This window comes from Rattus rattus, chromosome 1 (assembly GCF_011064425.1).
Source record: "Rattus rattus isolate New Zealand chromosome 1, Rrattus_CSIRO_v1, whole genome shotgun sequence".
Taxonomy (NCBI): Eukaryota; Metazoa; Chordata; class Mammalia; order Rodentia; family Muridae; genus Rattus; species Rattus rattus.
The window spans coordinates 165,179,053-165,201,978 of NC_046154.1; the positions used below are offsets into that span (position 1 = coordinate 165,179,053).

Below are 22,926 nucleotides of genomic sequence, written 5' to 3' on the forward strand. Positions count from 1 at the left end.
CTGAGTAATTTTATTCAACTCCTAATTCGTGTTCTTCAGTGAGATGAGAAGGTTCCTAGCCTGGCAGTGTGAACAAATCCAGCTTATATTTTCTCTCGTGAAGGCGGCAAACATGAATATCTTGTTTCCTAGTTTTGTGAATTGATTGCAGGAGTGATTTTTTTAAACTATTATTCCGGCCTACTTTTACATTAGACAGCCAATCAGATTTGAATATAATGGTGGTGGGGTTTTTTTGTTTTTGTTTTTGTTTTTTTTACAGTTAATGATATTATGGGTTATTTCCCCTCTCAACGTTAAAGAAACCGATGTTCCAGGGAAAGATGCGTTTCCTTGGCCTAGCGTGGGGCAGGAAGAAGCTTGCTCGGGTAGAATTTAGAAGTTGTTTAAGCGAAAGGGTAACCTGTCCACTTGTTTTTTCCCACTGTTTTAGGGATCGGTGGCAATTTGGTGGCCATTCAGGCTAGCAGGATTTCTACCTACCTCCATTTACACAGCCTCCCCGGAGAACTACCTGAGGAGCCCAAAGGCTGCTCCTACCCATTTAGGACGTTTTTTGGTTCAGGTAAGTGTTGTGTGGGGTTGCGTGTATTTTGTGAGGAACTGCTGCCCGCCGAGACCTGAGGCATGCATAATTTGTCAAACATGTTTTACGAATGCTGTGCTGAGCTAATGTCAGGGAACAAAGGCCTTCCGTGTCCGTGTGGGTCATGTGGCATTTAGGCTTTCTCTTCCTGTCTCAGGGGCATCTTGTTGGCTAAGAGAGGAGCCACACGTACAAACCCAGGCGTCTCCCTTGACTGAGAGACAGATGGCCTTTCTTCCGTATTACTGCTGTTGGCTTTAAAGTGTGGCTATTTATTTACTCCGAACCAGGATGTTAGGAGACAAGCCGACGACAGGAAACAGTACGTCACACACGTGAACAGCTGTGGCAGCCATTACAGTGGTAATCATTTTATTATACGTACGGCTGTTCACCTATAAGTGTGTCTGGGCACCATTTGTGTGCCTGGTGCAGGCTGGAAGGGCATCAGACCCCTGGAACTGGAGTGATAGTAGATTGTGCGCTGCCACGTGGGTCCTGGGAATCGAACCCTGGTCCTCTGGAAGAGCAGTCCGTGCTCTTGGCACTGAGCCCCTCCTGTGATATCAGTGATGGAGCTATTAACGAAGACATAAAATTAACATTCCAGTTTTTGCATTCTCCTTCTGTTTCTATGGTAGATACTAAAGTTCTCCAAAATAAGTTTTTAATCAACCATCTTTTACTTGACTTTATAATTACACCTAATGGGGGAATTTTCAAGAGTTAAGTGGATTGTAGATGACTGAGGTTTACTCTTGGCAGTTGAACTGACGGACGCTGTGAGCTGTGGTATCGAGAGGAGAAAGTCACCTTCAGTTTGTTCTTTTGTGTTTCTGAGATTGGGACTCACTGTTGGGCTAGGGCTGGCCTTGAACTCAAGGAGCTCCTGCCTCTGCCTGCATTTTGCTAGGCGACCAAGGCTGTCTTCTGAGGTGGTAACCCGGATCACAGTGCCCAGTTTACAGGCTCACTTTATTTTTCTACCGGTACTGGGGCTCGAACCCTGTGACTGCCTGACAGGGGAGCAGCCTTTCACTGAGCTGCACCACCAGCCGCAGCCCTCACATGCAATTTTCAATGCTGCCGGCATTTCATGTTACAGGAGTGAACAATAAGTCTGCCCAGGTTCTCCTGCTCTTCGTGATTCCCGGCCACCTGATCTTCCTCTACACAATCCATCTGATGAAGAGCGGCCACACCTCTCTGACCGTAGTCTTCGTTGTTGTGTACCTGCTTGCTGCTGTGCTCCAGGTAAGACGACAGCGTCTGAAGCTCTCCTGCGCTCGCCCAGACCGCTGAGAAACTGACGGCCGTCTACGTACACAGCAGAGTTAACGTCTCAGTAGACGGGACAGTGCAGTACACAGAACCCGTGGGCTGCCTGGGTTTCACAGCATCCTTTGTTGGTTACCCTGTCCTGTATGACACACCTTCCAATAGCTTCTTGAAGCAGGGAAAGGAAATACATTTTGGGGTGGTGCCTGGTGTTTTACCCCACCTTCCACATTAATAGGTGGACTGATACTTTTCTTTGGGGACTCTGAAGGCAGCCTGCCTTGTTGCCTACAAGCTGCTCGAGTTGCCAGTGAGATTGGGAGCCATGTGGCTCCTGAATCTCTTGCAAGAACTTGGTTTGTTTGTTTGTTTGTTTGTTTACCTTTATGTTCACCAGTGTCTCTGTGAACGAGTGCAGGTGCAGGCATGTGTGGTGAGGTCAGACGGTAACCTGGAATGTTGAGGTCTGCCTTCCACCCTGTTTTATCGGATTAGCCGTTCCAGGAGACTCTAGCAAGTCTCCAGGCTCTGCCCCCCACCCTGGGGGGGGATGTGCTGGGATCCAGATGTGCCCCTCTGCACCCGGCTTTCGGAGGGTCCTGGAGGTGCGAACCCGGGCCCCTCACACTTGTGGGACAAGCGCTTTTCCCTCACAGCTGTTCCTCCCACACATGTGACGTGTGCTTTGAGGTCCTAGCAGCTGTAAGAGCTGTGCCTCTTCTCTTTTTCTTGTTGCCATGTTGGCAGCTTTTAAACTCTGTGCTGATAAACTCTGGCATGGGTATAAATTATCTCTTGTTTGATTCTTATCAGTTCAGGAGCTCACGTTCTTCAGTTCTGGGGAAGACGTCTTTAAATGCTATTTTTTGGTGAATTTTTTCTCTTGACATGTAACCCAAGCTGGATTCAAAACTCAAATGTAACCCAGGCTGGCCTCAAACTAGTAATCCGCTGGCCTTTGCCTGTGAGTACTGGGTTACAGTGGTGTTCACCATTAGATTAGCATCAGACTTACTTAAACCTTCTCTGCTTCATTATTTGTTTTCTTTTTTTTTTTTTTTTTTTTTTTTTTTTTTTTTTTTTTTTTCGAGCTGGGGACCGAACCCAGGGCCTTGCGCTTCCTAGGTAAGCGCTCTACCACTGAGCTAAATCCCCAGCCCCTATTTGTTTTCTTTTAAGATGTCTATTCCTCTGTGTTGTGTAGAACGCCTTTACTGCCTAAACTTTAGAAATTTTCTTTTATGTAAGCAAACCCTTACCTATGCTCTGGTAAACAACTCTAATGAAACTCATTGGGACTCATAGACAGACACAGGCATAGACAGATAGACACACATACACACAGACATACACAGACACACACAGACATACACAGACACACACACACACACACACACACACACACACACACACACACACACACACTGTTTCAAAAGATGAAAGCAGAAAAGGGGTCCTGGTTTGGAAGAGGAGTTTGGAGAGGGTGATAAATGGGATGTCTGTGAGAATATCAAAGTACATCATGTCCATGTGTGCAAATACCATAATGTAAGCCTTATTATATACAATTAATATATGCCAGCAAAATATTTAAAAGTGTGCTGCTATAGTAAATGTACACATTTTTTTTTCTTTTTTTCGGAGCTGGGGACCGAACCCAGGGCCTTCTGCTTGCTAGGCAAGCGCTCTACCACTGAGCTAAATCCCCAACCCCAAATGTACACATTTTAAATATTAAATAGTACCAAAAGGTTTGAAGTCCTTAGAACTGTTTCTCAGAGACCATCGGTTTGAAATACCTTAGCTATTTTTTCTGCCATTATTGGTAAGTTTTAAAGTAATAGACCTAAACCTAGAGTTCATGATTAATTCCATTTTGACTTTGGCTTAAAAAAAATCAAGATGCTTTAGGGTTGTTACAAGGTCCCATATTTCTCACAGACTTATACCACAACTTAAAAAAAAAAATGGTTGAAGCTGGGTGGTGGTGGCACAGGCCTTTCATCCCAGCCCCCGGGAGGCAGAGGGATCTCTGAGTTCAAGTCCAGCCTGGTCTACAGAGCAAGTTCCAGGACACACAGAGAAACCCTGTCTCAAATAAATAAGTAAATTAATAAATAATTAATTAAATAGACGGATGGATGGATTGTCAGTGTAATTAAGCCTACTTTATTTTGTTCATCAAGGCAGACGGCTTTGCTCTGCCTGTATTTTTTTGTGTATCATTTTCTGTGGCATCAGTAATCCTTTCCTTTTCCACTTGGGTCTCTTCCCATAAGCCTTAGTGCTTCAACTGCCCCTGCTCCTCAGGACCGACTTCATGTTTAACCTCAGGGACTGGGTGCCCCCACAGTGAGGAGCACTGGCGCTTTCAGAGACAGATTAAGACGGTGCCTGGTCGATAAAGCAAAGCACCACACCATGCCCACACCGTGCCCACACGCCACTGCGTTCTCAGCCCCCGGGAGATGTATTCTTTGATAAGAGGCAGTGAGTTTCAAAAGCACAGAACAGTGTAGTATGTATAGAAAGAAAGACTCAATCCTCTGTCTGCCTGATGTGCTTAGAGTGTGTTTTATTATCTTCACGGTTGCTTAATAACAAACACATTGGCACAGTACTTAGTAAGTATGCTCAGATACTTTCTACAGGAGGCTGGCATCGTGGGGGACTCTAGATCCCTGATTTAATTCACAGAGAAAGCACAGAACTGTGCTGGGAAAGCAGGGTAGACCCAGATTCGGGGGTGGGAGGAGGGGGAGGGGGAGAAGAGGAGACCTTAAGGCAGGTTGAGCCTGATGCACACAGGCCTTAGGTGCCAAGTCAGGGAGGGTAGAGTCGATTCTAAAATAACCCAGTCCTGGCAGCTTGATCGAGACTCTTACTCTGTAATGCTTTCTAATCTTCTGATTTTATTAAGCCACTGTTAATTTTTTAACGTTTTATTTATTCAACAAATCTCCCCTTTGGTTTGCTGCAGAGGTGGCCTTTAAGCCCCCAGAGCAGTGAATTCAAGCACAGTTGAAGGGCCTTTGGTCTGACGCTCCCTGACCACACCAGTGCACCATAGTGTAAACGTGAGGTTTTCAGGGATGATACAACGCGGCTTGCCCAGGGAGCCGTCTTCCTCCCTGCTGTAAACAGGGCACTCAGTCCCAATGCTTTTCTTGCTGTGAGCTTGCACTGCCCAAGGACTGGAAGAGATGATTGTTACTGTCACCGGTGTTCGCTGCTCTCCTCTGCCCTGAGGGAAGCACGCAGACAGGTATGCTCTGAACAGCCATTTCTAGAGTAGGTTCCTGTGTGTGCTCGCCATGTAGCTCCTCCATGTCTATATGCCCGGCTGCCCTGTGTTCTTCCTGTAAGTTGAAAGAAATAGAAGTAATTTTTCCAAGGTTATAAAACATTTCATTTTTTAAAAAAAGATTTCATTTAAATCGTGCATGCATGCATGGCATGGGATGTGTGCGTGTGTGCATTCGTGTGTGTTTGTGTGCATGTGGTGTGTGTGTGTGTGTTGGTGAGCATGTGTGGTGTGTGTGTTTGTTTGTGTGCATGTGTGCATGTGTGCGTGTGTGCATTTGTGTGTGTGTGTTTGTGGGTGTGTGCATGTGTGGTGTATGTGTGTATGTGTGTGTTTGTGTGCATGTGTGCGTGTGTGGTGTGTAGCTGCAGAGGCCTGAGGTGGTCGGTGGATCCCTTGGAGCTCTAGTTGCAGGCAGTTGTGAGCTGCCTGATGTGGGTGCTGAGCCTTGAACTCAGGACCTTCTGAAAGAGAAATAGGCCCAGGTCTCACTCACAGAGTACGCTCACGTGCCCTTCCCCTTTCTGAGACAGGGTCTGTTAAGTAGCCCTGCTGTCCTGGATGGCCTCAGATTCACCCGCCTCTGTCTCCCGAGTGCAGGAATTAAAGCTGGCTGTCCCCACACGTGCCTTTGGCTACTGTCCCCACCGGTGGAGGCTGCAAGGTTGGGGTTGAGCCAGTGCTCGCTCACTCACTGTGTCGCAAAAACACTTCCCCTCTGAGAAGTGGAAAGGGTAGCGGCGGTCCCCTTGTTTTGAAGAGTGAATGAGTTACGGGGCAGTTTGCTGCCCCCACGCAGATTGTTACCATTATTAATAAAGGATAGAAACGGTGTGCCTCAGAGTGACAGCTGCCGAGCCTCTTTAAAAACGGCACTTTCGACTTTACAGACTTTATTTTGCTTTTCGTGGTGTGTATGCACGTGTACCTGTGTATGTGGGGTATGCATGTGTATGCGATGGGTGTACATGTGTACATGTCTGCATGGTGTGTACATGTATGTACGTGCATGTGCATCTGTGTATATGGTATGTACATGTGTGTGTACACATGTGCGCCTGTGTGTGTAGTGCGTGTACATGTATGTGCATGCATGTGGTAGCCAGAGGTTGATGTTTGGTGTGTTCCTCCTATCCGTCTTTACTTCAGTTTTTGAGACAGGGCGTCTAAGTGACCGGGGACTTTGCTGGTTAGACTAGACTAGCCAGCCAGCACGCACCATGGATCCCCCTGTCTTCACGTCCCAGTGTAGGGTTGCAGGCACACACTGCTGTGCTCAGCTTTTGATAACCCTTGTGAGGATTTGGGTCTGAGAATCAGAACCCAGGTCCTCTTGTATGCACACCAAGCGCCTACTGACTGAGCCATCACTGAGCCATCTCCCCAGCCCCTCCCTTCACTGGGCCGGAGTGACGTCCCCGAGATGTTCTTTCTTCAACAGTAGAGTAGGTTGGTATCGCCAGCCATCCCATAATACTCAGAGCCAACTAGCTGTGGATAGTACAAGCGTTGGTTTTAGGTTGCCCTGTTACTCTCAAGTCTGAATCTTGCGTACCTCGCGTGTTTCCTTCCACAAGAAGACGTGGGCTCTTCTCCAGAAGCATCAGCTTCTGCTGCTGTGCCCTGACTGCTCGCAGCCGCTAGGAGACAGAAGTGTGGTTTAGCATTCCACTCCTCGATGGAGCGCGCTCCTGCTCCTGCCTTTTAAGTCGTAAGGAATCTGTCTGTTTGCGAAGGGTTTTTGTTCGTTTGTTTCTTTGGTTGTTTTTGGTTCGTTTTACTCCCGGTCTTTCTCACGAGCTTAGAGCCGGGACAGCATAACAGACCTGACAAGGAGCAAAGACACCCCCAGCTGGGTCAGCGCGCTGGGCTCTGCAGCCGAGAAGCCGTGGCAGTGCTGCGTGCTTCGTTTCCCACCCATTCTCCTGCGTTTACATCCTAAGTGCGTGTCTCCTGTGGGTGACACGGTGACACGGAGGCACGTGTCTGGACGGCATACCTAGAAGATGCCCCCGGATGACCGAGCAAGGACAGATATGGTAGACACTGTCACCGAGTGCTGCCAGATGTGAGAGGCCCCAGTGTTTTACAATCCTCTCGCTGTGACTAAACATGAAGCAAAATCCCTTATGTTTTACCATCTTGTCTTCTTCTTCCCTTTCATCGTGGTGATTTTAGATGTGTGCGGGACATCTTAATGTTTGATGCTAAAACGCATCTCAGCGGAGAAAGAAAAGGGGACGTTTCTAGCCCTTAATCCCCATCGAATTCCAAGGAAGCGTTTATTCACGCAACCCATAAGCAATGACTTGGAGTCGCTTGTCAGTGAAACTTTTAATTATTTTAGGTACTGATTGTTACGTGAGAAAATCACTAAGATCACTAAGAATGCTATGAATACCTTCAAACAAAAATCCGAGGTAAATTTATCATTAAAGTTCCGTTATATAAACCTTTGCCCCCGAGACAGAGAAAACCGTTTCCCTTGTAGCTGGCGAGAGGGTTCAGTGGGTTACAGTATGCGCCGCTCTTCAGAGGACCTAAGGTCATTTCTCATCCTGAGGCTCACAATTGCCTGTCATTCCAGCTCCTGGGGACCTGACGCCCTCTTCTGGCCTCTGCGGGAACTGCACTCATGTGTACACTGAATTAAGATAAAAATCTTAACTAAGTCTCCCTTAATGCGAAGTGACAACAGATTCTCAGTATGTAAAGTTGGAAATGAGAAATACCAGGAGTTGATCAGGTAGTGCGCTCGTTACCATCAAAGAAATCGATGGCACTGTTTTTGTCCCTGTGCACCTTCTCTAAGCTGCAGGGTATAAGAGAATTAAGAAGGTTAAGAGGCAGTTAGAGAAGAGGAGGTCTTGCCTTCTTATTAATAGTGTAGTCTTCTGAACTCTACAGTCAAACTTCCTGCCTGTCACTCTTGGAAAGCACATGGATATTCTGAAGGGAAGAATCAAAGGGCATATGCTGTGGCTGGTCAGTTACTATCTGCATGGTCTTAGCAACATGTGTGTGCTTCCCAGTAACATGACTTAAAAGACGGGTTTCTGTTCTTACTACATCTCAGATTTGAAATTTAAACTTACATACAAATTATGACATCTAATGTATGCCATTAGAATATGACAGATTCGTATTCTAAATGAGTATTCTCAGCAAACCCCATACCCACTTTCAACAAGCAGATGATACCCTTCACAATAAGACTTGGCATCAGGATGTTGGCTAGTAACAGTTGCCTTTTCATAAGAGAGAACAGCTTGTGACTGTCCACAGGTATAGTTTCGATATGAGCATGCCCACAAGGCTGATGGGAACCGTGGTAGGATATGCTTAGGCTGGTAGTCCAGACAGTGGCCTCCTCACTTCCCTTAGGAACGCGGGCTGCATCATAGCGCTCAGGTCTCACATCAGCTCGGTAGCTGTAGAGTATTGGAGTACGTGGCGGTGGGACCAGCCCTGCCTCCCCACCACCGTTCTGAAACTCCGCTTCATTCTTTGGAGTCAGTCCTTTAAATAATGAAGCTTAGAGCCCCATGGTGACAGCATGGCCTCACTGGGAACCTCAGGACAGCCACCCACAAAGCAGGTTAATTAGCTTTGTCTCGGGAAGGTATTAGTTCTGTGTCTTGCTGTCTGTGCTCAGAGTGCATGGGAGCTGTAATAGTTGCGTAGCTGAGACATGGTCTCTTATTGGTTCTCTTAATGGTGGGGCCACAGCTCACACTCCAACATGGCCCTCCCAAAGAAAGAGCCAAGCAGCCAGGGGCTGTGCCTTCATTTGGGTTTTATTGCCAGGAAGACACACCACGACCGCAGCAGCTCGTATAAAGGAAAACATTTGACTGGGGCTGCTTACAGCTTTGACGGTTTAGTGCACGGTCGCGGCTGGAAACACGGCAGCGTGTAGCAGACATGGTGCTGCAGAGGACCTGAGAGTTCTGCATCATGATCTGCAGCCAGACTTGAGTTTTAAGACCTCAAAGCCCACCCCCAAAGTGACACACTTCCTCCAACAAGAACACACCTACTAATTGTGCCACTCCCTGTGGACCAGACGTTCACACACGAGTCTATGGGGCCATTCCTATTCAACTCTCCACAGGGCAAATTGGCCTTATTCTCACCCAGGGTCAGTCTTCATTGCTGCTTGGTCTTCAGGATTTAAATCCATCAGATTTCAATTAGAAGGACGTTCTTTACTCCTTCTTAGTTGTTTTTTAGAGATAGAATCTTTTGTAGACCAGGTTGTCCTGGAACTTGATATGTAGCTGAGGTTGGCCTCGAACTCTTGACCCTCTTGCCGCCATCTTCTGGTTGCTGGTATCACAGGTGTGTGCTCCACACCTGGTTGCTTTATTCTTTCCATGTGACTGGTCTCCCTTTGCCTCTTGGTTGGTTTTGGTTGTCAGCTTTGGTTAAAGGGGTCCTGTGAAGAAAAGGGAGATGCCATGGCAGGAGGAAGCATGTAGTTCCTAACTTTTCTTCTATCTGTAACAATGTCTACTTTGAGACTCGATTGGTAGGAAGCAGGTGGATTGTTGAGATTTCCCATTAGGAGTCTTCAGTTGCCTATCTGAAATACTGTGGTCTTATGGCTGTTGGTATGTGGGATGTGTGGTCTTATGACTATTGGCATGTGGGCTGTTGGTATGTGGGACATGTCTTATGGCTGTTGGCATGTGGACATGTGGTCTTATGGCTGCTGGTATATGGGATGTGCGGTCTTATGGATGTTGGTATGTAGTGATGTTATGCTGCTGTTCTGGTAGCTGAGAGGAAAGATCTTCATATCCAGGTACTTTCCTCAGATCATGTTTCTCAGTAAAGCTTTAGGTGAGCATGCCTAGGTTCCCACAGAAAGTCAACGACTACATCTTGGAAGCAGCGCTGTGGATCCCAGGGTGGGGGGGCACTGGGGAAGGGTCCCTCTCAGTCTTGTCAGGCCCCGCCCTAAAAATGAAGCAGCATCAGAGCTTTCTCCACATGTTCTGCTTAGGGTCTCACTGTCTGTACTCTGAATGCAACCAGAATCTCACATTTAACTTAGGGGAATGCACGCACACGCACGCGCGCGCACACACACACACACACACACACACACCTCAGCTGTGCCAGAGTACAGTGTGATAAAGCAGAGAACAGCTGGGTACAGCGTGCTCACCCGTAACCCCTGCATTGGGAATCTAAGGCAGGAGGAGTTCCACAAGTTCCGGGCCATCTGGGCTACAGAGAGGCCTTGTCTCCTAAAGCAACAGTGTCAGAGGACGATGGAGCGGTCACTCGGTATTGGAGATAAAAGACAGCTTTTACCATGTGGTGACGGGTTGATAGAGTTGTCTGGGCAGCTTAGCTAGAGCACTAGGGAATCTCGGCTTCAGAGACCAGCCTGGGTGGCTGGATTTCACCACGGAAGTCTGATGGTGGACATCACTGTCTAGTTGTCTCTCGCTGTGTGATTCCTGGAACGAATTAGTTCCTGGCTGGCTACTTTAGAAACTAGGACTTCCGTTGGTTGGTAGGTCCCAGAACTTGCTCAGTGGGGCCAGCCGTTTGTTGATGAAAGGAGCTTAAAACCATCTAACACCTACTCTTACTGTGGCTGAGAACAGGCCAGTCTTGTAGGAGTGTGGGGACGGTTTGTCTCACTTCCCGCCTGTGGTCCTCATCACGGAGAGTCCTGCAGACACCCCTCCCCACAAGCCCACCCCCTTTGCTCCTCCTTGACTTGGGGTTTGTGAAAAGCTTCCAGTGTGTTAGATAACACCCTTTCTTCTGTGTTTTCTTTCCTTGTTGTTGAATCATTTGTAGAAACATCTGCTGGGACAGTATCCAGACAAAAGCATTTGAGACACTGAGCAGTAAACATTAAATGGCTGTGAGACAAAAAAATTAATAATCAGATATATTTTAGGGGGTATAGGAAGGCTCTTCCCTGGTCGGTCTCTGCGGTTCCACAGGCAGCCAGATTGCTTCCCTGTAGTTTAGAAATTCTGTTCAGCCTGAAATGTTAGCAGTGCTTTTGGGTGGTCAAAAGAAAGTTCAAAGACACTTTACTATCTTTGTTTATTTTTATTTTATGTTCATTGGTTTTTTTGCCCACATGCATGTCTGGGTGAGGGTGTCAGAAACCGTGGGACTGGCATTAGACAGGCGTGATCTGACCTGTGGGTCCTGGGCATTGAACCCCGGGTCCTCTGGAAGAGGTGCTCTAAACTGCTGAACAATCTTCCCAGCCCCCACTTTAGTTCTTTTGATTATTATTTATTAGCTGTAATTATTTGGGTTAAGGAAATTAACTCATGTCTTCGGGGCCTTGAACTGTTTTATTTAACGTTTGCCAAAGTAAGGAGCCAATTTTCTTGTTGTTGACGGCTTCAGACTGCTCAGCTCTTCCCGAGGGCTCCATGCCTTCACGCCTCAGCCACCAGCCACAGCCCGGTGAGGCGCGTCTGTCAGGGAGCTGGGGGAGGACAGCCTTGGTTGGCAGTGCAACGCTCCATAGAAAGGTTTCCCTAGGTCCTGGCTGGCATTGAAGACCTTGATTCTGAAGCAGGGACCAGGACCAGGAACTGGGATTTATAGAGATGAGAGCACAAAGGAAGGTGACATGGAACTTTGGGTCAGTGGTCTCGCCTGGGACTGTCTGCTTTGTGCAGTCACACAAAACCTTCAGTTAATAGGTCAAACCATTGTGACCCACTGCGAGGTAGGTCTTGACAGGGCCGCAAAGGTCTCCTCTACTTCTACGGTGGATAGAGGGGGGGGTAGGGGTGGATGGAGGAGGGGGATGGAGAGGGGGATGGAGGGGGATGGAGGGGGGGGGATGGAGAGGGGGATGGAGAGGGGGGGGATGGGGGGGATGGAGAGAGGGGATGGAGGGGGGGGGGATGGAGAGGGGATGGAGAGAGGGGATGGAGAGAGGGGGATGAAGGAGCAGGGATAGGGGGGATGGAGAGGGATGACAGGGGGATGGAGAGGCGGTAACAGATGGGGGATAACAGAGTGGGGAGTGGAGGGGGGGACAGGAAGGGAGTAAAGGATGGGGGGATGTAGCCAGGCCAGGCTCCTCCAGAGACTGCTTTTATTCGTCATTGCGAGCTCAGCTGACACATCCTTGCAAAGTGAGTATTTCATCATGGAGGGTCTAATTTTCCTGAAAGCCGTGTCTTATTCTCAGAATTCTCCAGACATCTCACTGGTGTGTCTTACAGGTTAGTCATAAATAACCACAGTTGTTAAAGATACACTGAGTCTGTCTAGTGTTGGTGAGAGGCGAAACTTTTGGCAAAGCTCTTCCCACAGAGCAGTGACAGAGCAGTTGAAGACCAGAATCGCACACCTTAAACGAACTGGTTTCCTGAGGTCACAGGCTCTGCTCCACAAGGACAGGTACAGCCTTGTACCAGTGACAGAGGCATCGCAGCCATGTGCATGCTTAACATCTGAGCCGAGTGACAGAGTGCGTGGAGCGATGTCCCTAATCACCCTTTGGCTCAGATCATCTGCACCCCCTCCCTGAGCCTTTGAAGGTTCATCTTGATCTTAGTTTCAGAAGGGACTCAGTGTCTGTCCCCATCACGCTCCTGGTAGGTCACAGTTCAATAGTGTGGAAGCATTCGTATGTTTTAATATTCCTGGAGCCAAGTCAAATGTAGTTGTATCTAGCACCAGAGCTCCTGCCCAAGCCCCTGGTGTTCAGACACGTGAGCAGTTAGAGCCACAGAGCCTGGGACACGTGTGCAGTTACAGCCACAGACCCTGGGACACGTGTGCAGTTAGAGCCACAGACCTGGGACACGTGAGCAGTTAGAGCCACAGACCTGGGACACGTGAGCAGTTAGAGCCACAGACCTGGGACACGACCCTGGGACACGCAGTTAGAGACCACAGAGTTAGAGCCTGGGACACGTGAGCAGTTAGAGCCACAGAGCCTGGGACACGTGTGCAGTTAGTTAGAGCCACAGACCTGGGAGACGAGACCTGGGACACGTGTGCAGTTACAGCCACAGAGCCTGGGACACGTGCAGTTAGAGCCACAGACCTGGGACACGTGTGCAGTTAGAGTCACAGACCCTGGGACACGTGTGCAGTTACAGCCACAGAGCCTGGGACACGCGTGCAGTTAGAGCCACAGAGCCTGGGACACGTGTGCAGTTACAGCCACAGAGCCTGGGACACGCGTGCAGTTAGAGCACAGACCTGGGACACGAGATACAAGCTGAGGCTTCCCACCTGCTGACTTCTGAGAGCTGTCCCGCTGCCTCATTACCATTTCCAGAGTGCTAACTGGATTAATTAGTGTCTCTTCTCTTGTCCAGAGAACTGGCTGGCCTCTGCTGTGTTCCAACTGCGGAGGCCGTCCGTGAATACAAGAGCAGTGTTCTCAGTTCATGGTTTTCTTCCATTCTGTCCTTTTGTACAATCCCCACGCTACTAAGAAAACGGGGTTCTTTTCAGCTTTCCGGCCTCGTGTCAAAAATGTTCCTAAAGTTGTTACTGTCATTGTGTTGTTTCTGAGATTGCAGCTGCTCATGTAGTCCAAGCTGGGTCTCAATTTGTAATCCTCCTGCCCCGGCCTCCAGAACACAGGATTTTCTTTATTACTGTGAGCCCCCCTTTTGTTACCGTATTGCATAGGCTCCTGGCTGTGTGTCTCCTCATGCTGGGCTGTATCTGGCTCTCTCTCTCTCTGGTGTGCTCTGGATAGAGCCACACTGAGTATATTCTTAGGACTTTTCTCTGTAGTCATTGTTTCCGAGAGTTGTGTTAGCTCTTACTCATACGTTTCTCTGTTAGATCATGTTCCTGTGTGAATATTAGATAATTTCTTCACTTTTTAAATTTTCTTTTCGTTTTTCTATTATTTCATGTATTTTTTGCCTACATGTCTGTGCACCGTGTGCACGCTGTGCCTTCAAGGACCAGAAGAGGGCAGCAGATACCCTTGGATTAGAGTTACTGCCACTTGTGAGCTGCCCTGTCAGTACTGGGACTTGAACCTGGGTCCCCTGGAAGAGCATCCAGTGCTCTTAACCACTGAGCCATCTCTCGAGCCCCTAGTCACCCCCCTTTACCTGATTTCTGACTTCTGGCCTGTGACTATCGAGTCTGAGGTATGTTCTTGTGGGTCTTCCTGAGTCTTAGGCACTTGTGCCTCATGGACTCCCTGAGAATTGTTTTAATATTATGGGTCACTCTTCAAAATAAGGTTTTACATCTTTTCAATCTCTTCATGCTAGGGATTTGAACTTTAGGCCTCCAGTGCAGTAAGTCACGCCGTCCCATTGGGCCACGCCCCTAACCCCTCAAATCAAGTTTTAAATGCACAGTAAATTGTAGCCCTATGAAGGAAAATGTCACTTTTTCCTCTCTCCAAAATACATGCATATTTTAGCAGCGTTTTGTGCTGTCTAACAGTCATGACTTTTCAAGTATAAACATAAAACCAAAAAGAAAATAACAATTAGTACATATACTGACATTAAAGGCTCTGTGCAGGCATTAATGGTGGAGGCTGTGTGGTTGTTTCGAGGTGTGGTTGCAGGCTGCCAAGGTTGGCTGATCATGACCTTGAACCCCTGATCCTCCTGCTTCCTCCTCAGAAGTGTGGGGGTCGGGGGATGCCTGGCTTGGAGACTATTGAAGACTACACTGGGGACTCTGCACTCTCATGTTGAAGCTAAACAATCAAGAGTGAAGTAGGGTTTTCCTAGGCGGTTTGACTTAGGCAGACGTCTGTGAAGTCTGTGAACAAAGGCCAGGTGTATTTGAATGCTGCGTGTGAGAATGAGAACGGTGGCAGAATGCCAGCAATCATGACCCAGCCCAGCTTGTACCTTGAAAAATGACATTTGTTTATGTATCGTATGGTGTGCATGCGTGCGTGCATGCGTGCGTGCATGCGTGCGTGCATGCGTGCGTGCATGCGTGTAGACCAGAGAACTTACTTGCGAGAGTCCTCTCCATCTACCATAGAGGTCACGAGTGAACTCAGATGCATGCGTGCCCTGATGCACGTGTGGAAGTCACAAGGTCCCCACGTTCCACCTTTTGGCCACCACACGGGCCAGAGCATCAGTGCAGAGACAAGGCCATGTGGCCATCTGATGCTGGATTCAGGTCCTAACTTGCAGTTAGGGGGTTTTCTGAGGGATGGTCTTTTTTTTTTTTTTCTCTGTGTGGTCAGACCCATTTCCCACCTTCTCCTGCAGATGGCGTTTACACCTTACACAGGGTAGTTCCTTTCTAGTCCTTGTACCTTCTGTTAGATGCCCCACCCGGGGAAGATGTTCTTTTTACCTTCTGCTCTCTGCCCCATGCTTCTGTCCAAACCAGAGGGGCAGAGAGCACAGACGGCGGGGCGTGGTTTGTGTCCAGTGACGCAGCCTGTCTAAAGCCTTTGGGTCTTTCAGATCCTTCAGGGCCAGCAGCCTCTACATCCCGTGTCCCACTCCTCAGAGACCTCTGAGATTTCCTGCCAGCTCAGTGATGCTTTTACACAACAGTGCTATAGCCAGGTGGTGGTGGCAGTGACATCTCAGCACTTAAAAGGCAGAGGCAGGAGGATCTCTGTGAGTTCAAAGCCAGCCTGGTCTACAGAGGTAGTTCCAGGACAGCCAAGGCTGTACAAAAAGACCCTGTCTCAAAAATAAAACAACAGCAAAAAGACATTGTTTTTCAAAATTCGATAAGCATTCGAAGTTCTCAATGAACGATTTGTTTGCAATGAAGTCGTCTCATGTTGCTCATCTGGGAGGGGTGTCTGTCTAAGGCTTGGGTCTGGCTGTGCCTCGTATTTATCTACAGGCAGAAACCTTTACTTTCCTGGCTGCCTTCAGTCTCTGTTCCTCACAGCCAGCCTGGGATGGGGGGGGGGGCAGTGTAGGCTTTGGAGTTCAACAGCCTCAGTTGGACTTATTCTCTGTGGTTCCCTGACCAGACAAGTCACATAGCCTTTCTCCATCCAAGTTTCCCCTCTGCAGATGAAGACAACAGTGCCCACCATAGTCCTCAGGAGCAAAGCCTGTCGCCTGTCAGAACTAAGCAGCACTCACACAAAACCTCATCAAGACGTGTCAGATCAGAAAGACGCTTTATCTAGGTATCGGAGGAGACTGAATTCCTGCCCCACTGCCAATCCTGAGTGACTCCCTGCCATTTAAATCCTAGCTGCTCTCTAGTATCTCAGTGGTTTATTCAGTGGGTGGTTTTCAGCCTGGAGACAGCCTGTGTTTCAGAGGGCATGAATTCAGCCTTTGCAAATGTCTGAGTTGGGAAGGACTGTCCTCATTGCCGTTTCTGAGGTTTATCTGGGTCACATTCCTGAGCCTTCCTCCTCCAAAGCAGTCACCCTTCCTCACACAGTACAGGCTCCTTCTTCACACGGCACAGCCTCTGGTTGGCATCCACGGCTCCGAAGGATTGCTAATGCATGCGAATGTTGATCTGAGCTCAAGGAGGAGCCGGCGAGAAAGGCAATAGCGGCCAAAGCAAATATATATTCTTGTGCTCACATATTTATTTAAATTCTAAGCAGCGCATTTATAACTTGCATAATTAGCCAGGGCTACAAAGTTGCCTTTTAGAAGGCATATTTACCCAGAGGAGGCATGAATATTTCATACAGAGCAGGCGATGTTAAAACACGGTGTACCCCTCGGTTTGGTGTCTGCTGTGAAAGCGTTTGTTCCTTAATGAATGATTTAATTTTGAGGCAAAACATATTGCATTAAGAAGGCTCTGATATTCACCGCGATTTTTGTAATTTATACCCAGAGATCCGAGAAAGCACGAAAATATTTTGCCTACCTGAAAAAAAAGAAGTTTTAAAAATGTAAACCTGTTTAAAGTCATTACATCGTCTTTTAAGAGAAATCACATAAGAGGCTGACTTGACTCTGGGGCCTATTGAACAGAGCACACGGGGTAAGAATCTGGAAGAGAGAGCACACAGAAGAGGTCACCACGTATGTGTGACCATGTGTGACAGAGGCTCTTCCCTCCGTAGTTTACAGTTAGAACGCACTGTAAAGGCAAGTCCACTCATTCTAAAGAACCGAGGCACGGAGGTAAGGTCACAGCACTCGCCGGTGTTAGGACCAGTGCTCACATTTCTGTTCCAGTCGCCTTTAAACTCTGAGCTGTCGGTGCCGACTGACAGTGGTGGAGGCTGTATGTAGAACACTTACTATGAGCTGGGCACTGGGGCAGCCTTAGATGGCATTGTGTACAGTGCCAGAGCCAGCCACATGTAAGTGCCACCCACACGCCACTCCTCACCGTCGGCAGCCTGACCTGTGGCTGGCTCGCTGCGCCTGTGCTGATGTATGGATACTGTGTTATTTTTAATGTCTGGGATCTGTATTAAAGTGTTGTGCTTTACAGAGCTGCAGCTCTTTACCGTCAACCTTAGGCTTTTGACACATTGTCACACAGGCCTGTCCTTTGCCGTTCATGGTACGCTCTGTCTGTGGCCACGGGTCTGACCTGAGACAGCGCAGGCCTTCTCCGCCAGGTCGTGTCCAGCTCTTGGCTTTCAGAACAGCTCTTTGCTTCCCTCTCAGTACACGCCGAGGAGTTTCTCTGGCTTTCCATAAGGACCCTGAGGTTTTGCTCTTGATCTTATGGGAATACCCAGGGACCGGAGAGCAGGAGAGGCCCCTTTCCTTAGCCCTGAAAAAGTTTCTCCTTCTATCTTGGCGCTTCAGGGAATGAGAAGAGAGCAGGACATTGTTTCTCCATGGAATCTGCATGTAACACATACAGACGGTTGTCCTCTGCATGGGATCTGCATATGACACCTGCTGACTGTTGTCCTCCAGGAGAGTGACCCGTGTCTGCTCCTGTGACACTGGTAGAGGGTTCCTCTCTGCTAAGAGGCAGGAATGGGGGAACTTGGGCTTTAAGTCTGTGTGAATCTGAGCCTTACTCAACCTGTAAGCTGGGTGTTCGTTTCTTACCAGGAAAACACGAAAAGACAAAAAAACAAAAAACCTTTGATAAACACAAAAGAACTGTTAATACCCTCAATTTTTTTTTTTTTTTTTTTTTTTGCATTTTCAAGATGGGGTTCCTCTACATTGCCCTGGCTGTCTTGGAACTCACTACGTAGACCAGGCTGGCCCACTACAGAGATCTGCCTGCCCCTGCCACCTCAGCATGTGCCACCACTGTCCAACTACTTTGTTACACTCATTCTGCTACACTCAGTTTTAAAGACTTTTCTTAATATGTACATTAATTAAAGCCTTTTAAGCATTCTTCTGCCCAGTAGAACCAATACAACAAACTAAGGTACTCCCCGAAGGGCTGGCACCAGGACAGTCTGTCTTACCGTCACCTTTGCCCTAAAGGTGCTCGACACCCAGGCCTGGTAACCTGGCATCGCCATCCTGGGAACCGACTTGTCCTCTGAGCCCTATTCATGTGCCATCACACACACACACACACACACACACACACACACACACACACACACACACACCCCCCCTTAATAAATCAGGGGCACACAAACATTTTATTACATTGTCTTGTATGTGTTTCATTCATGCTTGTGTGGATGCCTGTGTGTGTCGTGTGGCCCGAGGACCAACCACCTAGGATGTCATTCTGTCATTCCCTCTACTTCCCCCGCTTTGTTTCGAGACTTGGCCTCTCTCTCTGTCTCTCTGTCTGTCTCTGTCTGTCTGTCTCTATCTCTCTCTCTGTCTGTCTCTGTCTCTCTATCTCTGTCTCTCTGTCTCTCTATCTCTCTCTGTCTCTCTCTCTCCCTCTCTCCCACTCTCCCTCTCTCCCTCTCTCCCTCCCTCCCTCTCTCCCTCTCTCCCTCTCTCCCTCTCTTCCTCTCTTCCTGTTTTGCTCCCCATGGCCTCAATGCTGTGTTGTACCTCACCTGGTCTTTACCATGGGTTCTTGGTTGACCTTGGGTTTCCCGCTTAGAAGACGAGTGCTCCTCAAGCAGGGCCGTGTCCCCAGCCCCCTGGACACTCACTCCAGCAGAGGAGCCACTGTGCCCCGTGCCGCTGCTGCTGAGGACAGCTTTGCTCTTCTGGTTTTCCTCTCTTCCTCTCTTCCTCTTTAGATTTTCCCCTGCCTTCTCATCCCCCCCCAACCCCCAGTCTTTATTTTCTTCTTCTTCCACTGTTTCCTCTTTGTCTTCAAGGACCTCCCCAACCACCTTGGCAATGGTTTTCCTACCTTGGTTTCTCCTCCTGCTCGCAGGGCGTCTTCCATGACTATCTTTCTCCTTTCTCCTTGTGTTTGATAAAGACTCATCCTTTTTTGTGTTGTAGACTTTTTACACTCAGCCACAATGGGTGGCCCAGGGCCTCCTTGAGTGTGGTCAACACTAGACCCACGGTTCCCAGCGCTAATGCTCTGAGCCGTTTTCTTACGCTCTGTTTAGTTTTCTCCTGTGCCAATGAGGGATGCTAGCCCATGCTGTATTACAAGTCTGCTCTGGGAAGTAAATCGGCTCGTGCACAGTGGGCCTCTTTGAATGCCACAGGGTCCCATTATAGACCATTTAAGAGACAGTGTTTGCTGTTACTGCAGTTTGCAGTTTACTTTTTCCTTGACATGAGCGTGGAATGGAATACACAACACTCCCTTCCACTTCATGCTCATCTCATGGGAAAAGCCAAAATGATTTGTGTGTCTCCTTATCAGTGAGGTCAAGCATCTTGTTTCTTGGCTCTTGGGTCTCTCTTCTCTCTTGTTGGGATTCTTCTTGTGAACTGTAGGAGTTCTCAGTAGTCTCTCAGAATGTTCTGAACACTGACTTCATCAGCTGAACGCACGGTAGCTCATTTCACGAGCTGAGGCAAGATTTTCATTTCTTGAACTACGGAGGTATTCACTGCAACCTACATTATTCATTAGCATGCGTTTCACTTATAGATTCCTCCCCCAAGTCAAGACCAGATATTCTCTAGTGAGGTTTTTACTATACATTTTGCATATAATTTCTGTTGAGGCGTAGGGTAAGGCTGACGGTTTCTGTTCCCCTCCCTTCTTTTTGAGAGGTGGTAGCATCTGAGACAGGGTCTTTCTAGGTAGTCCAGGCTGGCCTTGAACTCAGGGTTCTCTTACCTCAGCCTCCTGAATACTAAGAGCAGACATTTTCTTTTTTCCCTACGTTCTCCTGGGTAGGTCCACACCTTCTGTAAATTGCCAGATTACAAGGTAATAAATTCTTAAAACTCTGTGGGTTGCCTCTCGGGGACGACTGTGTAGCTATTTAAATCTCTCTGATTCAGTTTTTCCAAGTGAATCTTAGGAGTAATAAAACACTAGAATCCAGAAGTAGACGCAACCAGAAATAAGGACGAAGCAGAGTTGTGTTCTGATGAGACTTGATTTACGGATACAGTGACAGGTTGATGATGTCATGAGATGTCATTACCAATGCCTGCTTTGGACCAGGGCTTCATAAACGTTTTCCATTTGTGACCTTTTTCTCCTAAAAAAATTATGTGACCATGGTATACGGCTCTGTAAATAAGGGTACACATAGTATACTTATGGATTAATAGATCATAACAAAATTTATTTTAAAACAATTATTTGATAAACTGAATTTTTTTTTTAACCATTGACTGTAGGTGACAGGGCCAGCAAGAGCCTCAGCAGGTAAAGGAACAGACAACCAGGTCTGGTCCCCAGGACCCACGAAAAGGCGGAAGAAGGCCATTAGCTCTCCAGAGCTGTCCGACCTCCACATGCACAGTGGCACGCACCACTTCCCATAACGTGCGTGAACATGCACGTGCATACACAATAACAAATCTTATTAAAAAGCCAGTTCTCATCTCATACCAGTGACATGGATATGCTTGGTCATGTGTAAGGGATGAAATCTCGGCTCACTATTTGGTTCTGCACGATGTAGAGCGTCTTCAATGTTTCCCAGACCGATCAATATTCTGACTCTGGTTTTGTAAACATCAATGCCAAAACACCACTTTGAAAACAAAGTACAAAATGGAAGGAGTGTGCTTAGGCTTATCTCAGAAATCCTGTCCTAATCCCAAACCAAAATATCACACACACACACACACACACACACACACACACACACACACACACACACACACACACACACACACACACACAGACAGACACACACACATGACACACACACCACACACACAGACACACACACATGACACACACACCACACACACAGACAGACACACACACATGACACACAACACACACACGCACACATAAACACACACAGAGACACATACAACACACACACACGCACACATAAACACACACACAACACACACACGTGCACACATAGACACACACACCACACACACAGACATACACACACACACACACACACACATACACATAGACACACACACCACACACACAGACACACACACCACACACACAGTCATACACACCACACACACACACACACACACACACACACACACACACACACAGTCATAATGACTGATATACAGTAGCCTCACATTTGAGCTGAAGTGTTTGAAGCAACGCTCCCTGGTGTTGTAGGGCATGGACGGCCTGCACAGTGCACAGTGCACTTGTATGCAGAATGTCATATACAGTGAGCAGCATGTCTTGTATGCAGAACCAAGGCCACAGTGACACCACCTGACTCATAATGGAACAGAAAAATGCCTCAGAGTCCTCATGCATTTGATTTGAATTAACTTTCAGTCATTGTATATTCAGAAGCCTTTTCCTGTTGCCAGGTTTTTTGGCATCTCCATATTTAGTTATATAAGCCACATGGGGTTGAGACACACAGTTGAAGAAGCTCGATTCTAGGCTGGACCCTCACCCATGTATATCATACCAGGAATTAGTAAATTATACATGTATCACACATAGCCTTAGAATTATTAAACTTACACTTAGAGGGTCACAGTAGCATCATAGAAGGAGCTAGCCCTATTCTCTTCAAAACTCTTGTTTATGCTTCTGTCCACATTGTCACTCAGCCAGCAGATCAGTCTTTCCATCGTGTGCTGGAGCTCTAAAACTTTCCCTTCTGATTTTCTCAGTCACCCACTGGGCATCTAGGTGTTCCTCACTTTCGTGTGTGTGCTCTGAACTCACCTGCTGACTCATAGTTGTATACCATTGTCATCTAAGAATGTGCATATATACGTGTTCCAGTATATATGTATTCAATATAGTTTAAAATTTATTGGAACTTGATCTGTGGACTCTGTGTGTATGTCTTGGGAGATGTGTGTGCTGGTGAGCAGAACATGCGATCTGCCACTGTTGAGTGACACCGTGCATACGTGTGGTTGAGCATTTGCTTCTGCTTAAACCCCAGCATTTCTTTGTTGGTTTTTGTCCTGGCTGCCCTGTCCACTGAGGACAGAATGTTACTGTTCCCACTGTTGCTGGAAAGAATCCTTCCCTCACGTCTAACATTTGCTTTATGTATTTGGGGGTCACATGTCTGGTTTGGGCATTTGCAGCTTCTGTGTCTCCGTGTTGACTCAGCTCTTTCTCCCTTTCCTGATGGCATTCTCTGTCTCATCGCGTTACGTAGTCTTAGGTCTGCTGTGTCTGGTGAGGACAGCTACTGCAGTCTCGTGTTGGTTCCATTTGTGTGTGATTTATGCCTTTGACATGCACGTCTTCACCGAAGGGAGTCTTCTAGGCAGTAATGTAGCAATCTGACTTTCTTTTTTAACCGTTTAGCTCGTGTGTTTATTTTGACCGAGTTTAATCTGTTTAGACTCAAGGT

General features: G+C 47.7%; 1 protein-coding gene across 3 annotated transcripts in view; it reads left to right on the forward strand.

The window, feature by feature from the left end:
• Positions 1-22,926, forward strand: part of Slc41a2 (solute carrier family 41 member 2) — a 104,777-nt gene that overhangs the window by 78,083 nt on the left and 3,768 nt on the right. For all 3 annotated transcript variants that reach the window (XM_032910571.1, XM_032910577.1, XM_032910585.1), the window contains exons 9-10: positions 434-565; positions 1,692-1,840. In XM_032910571.1, coding sequence (XP_032766462.1) covers positions 434-565; positions 1,692-1,840 — 281 coding nt within the window. The remainder of the gene's footprint in view (positions 1-433; positions 566-1,691; positions 1,841-22,926) is intronic.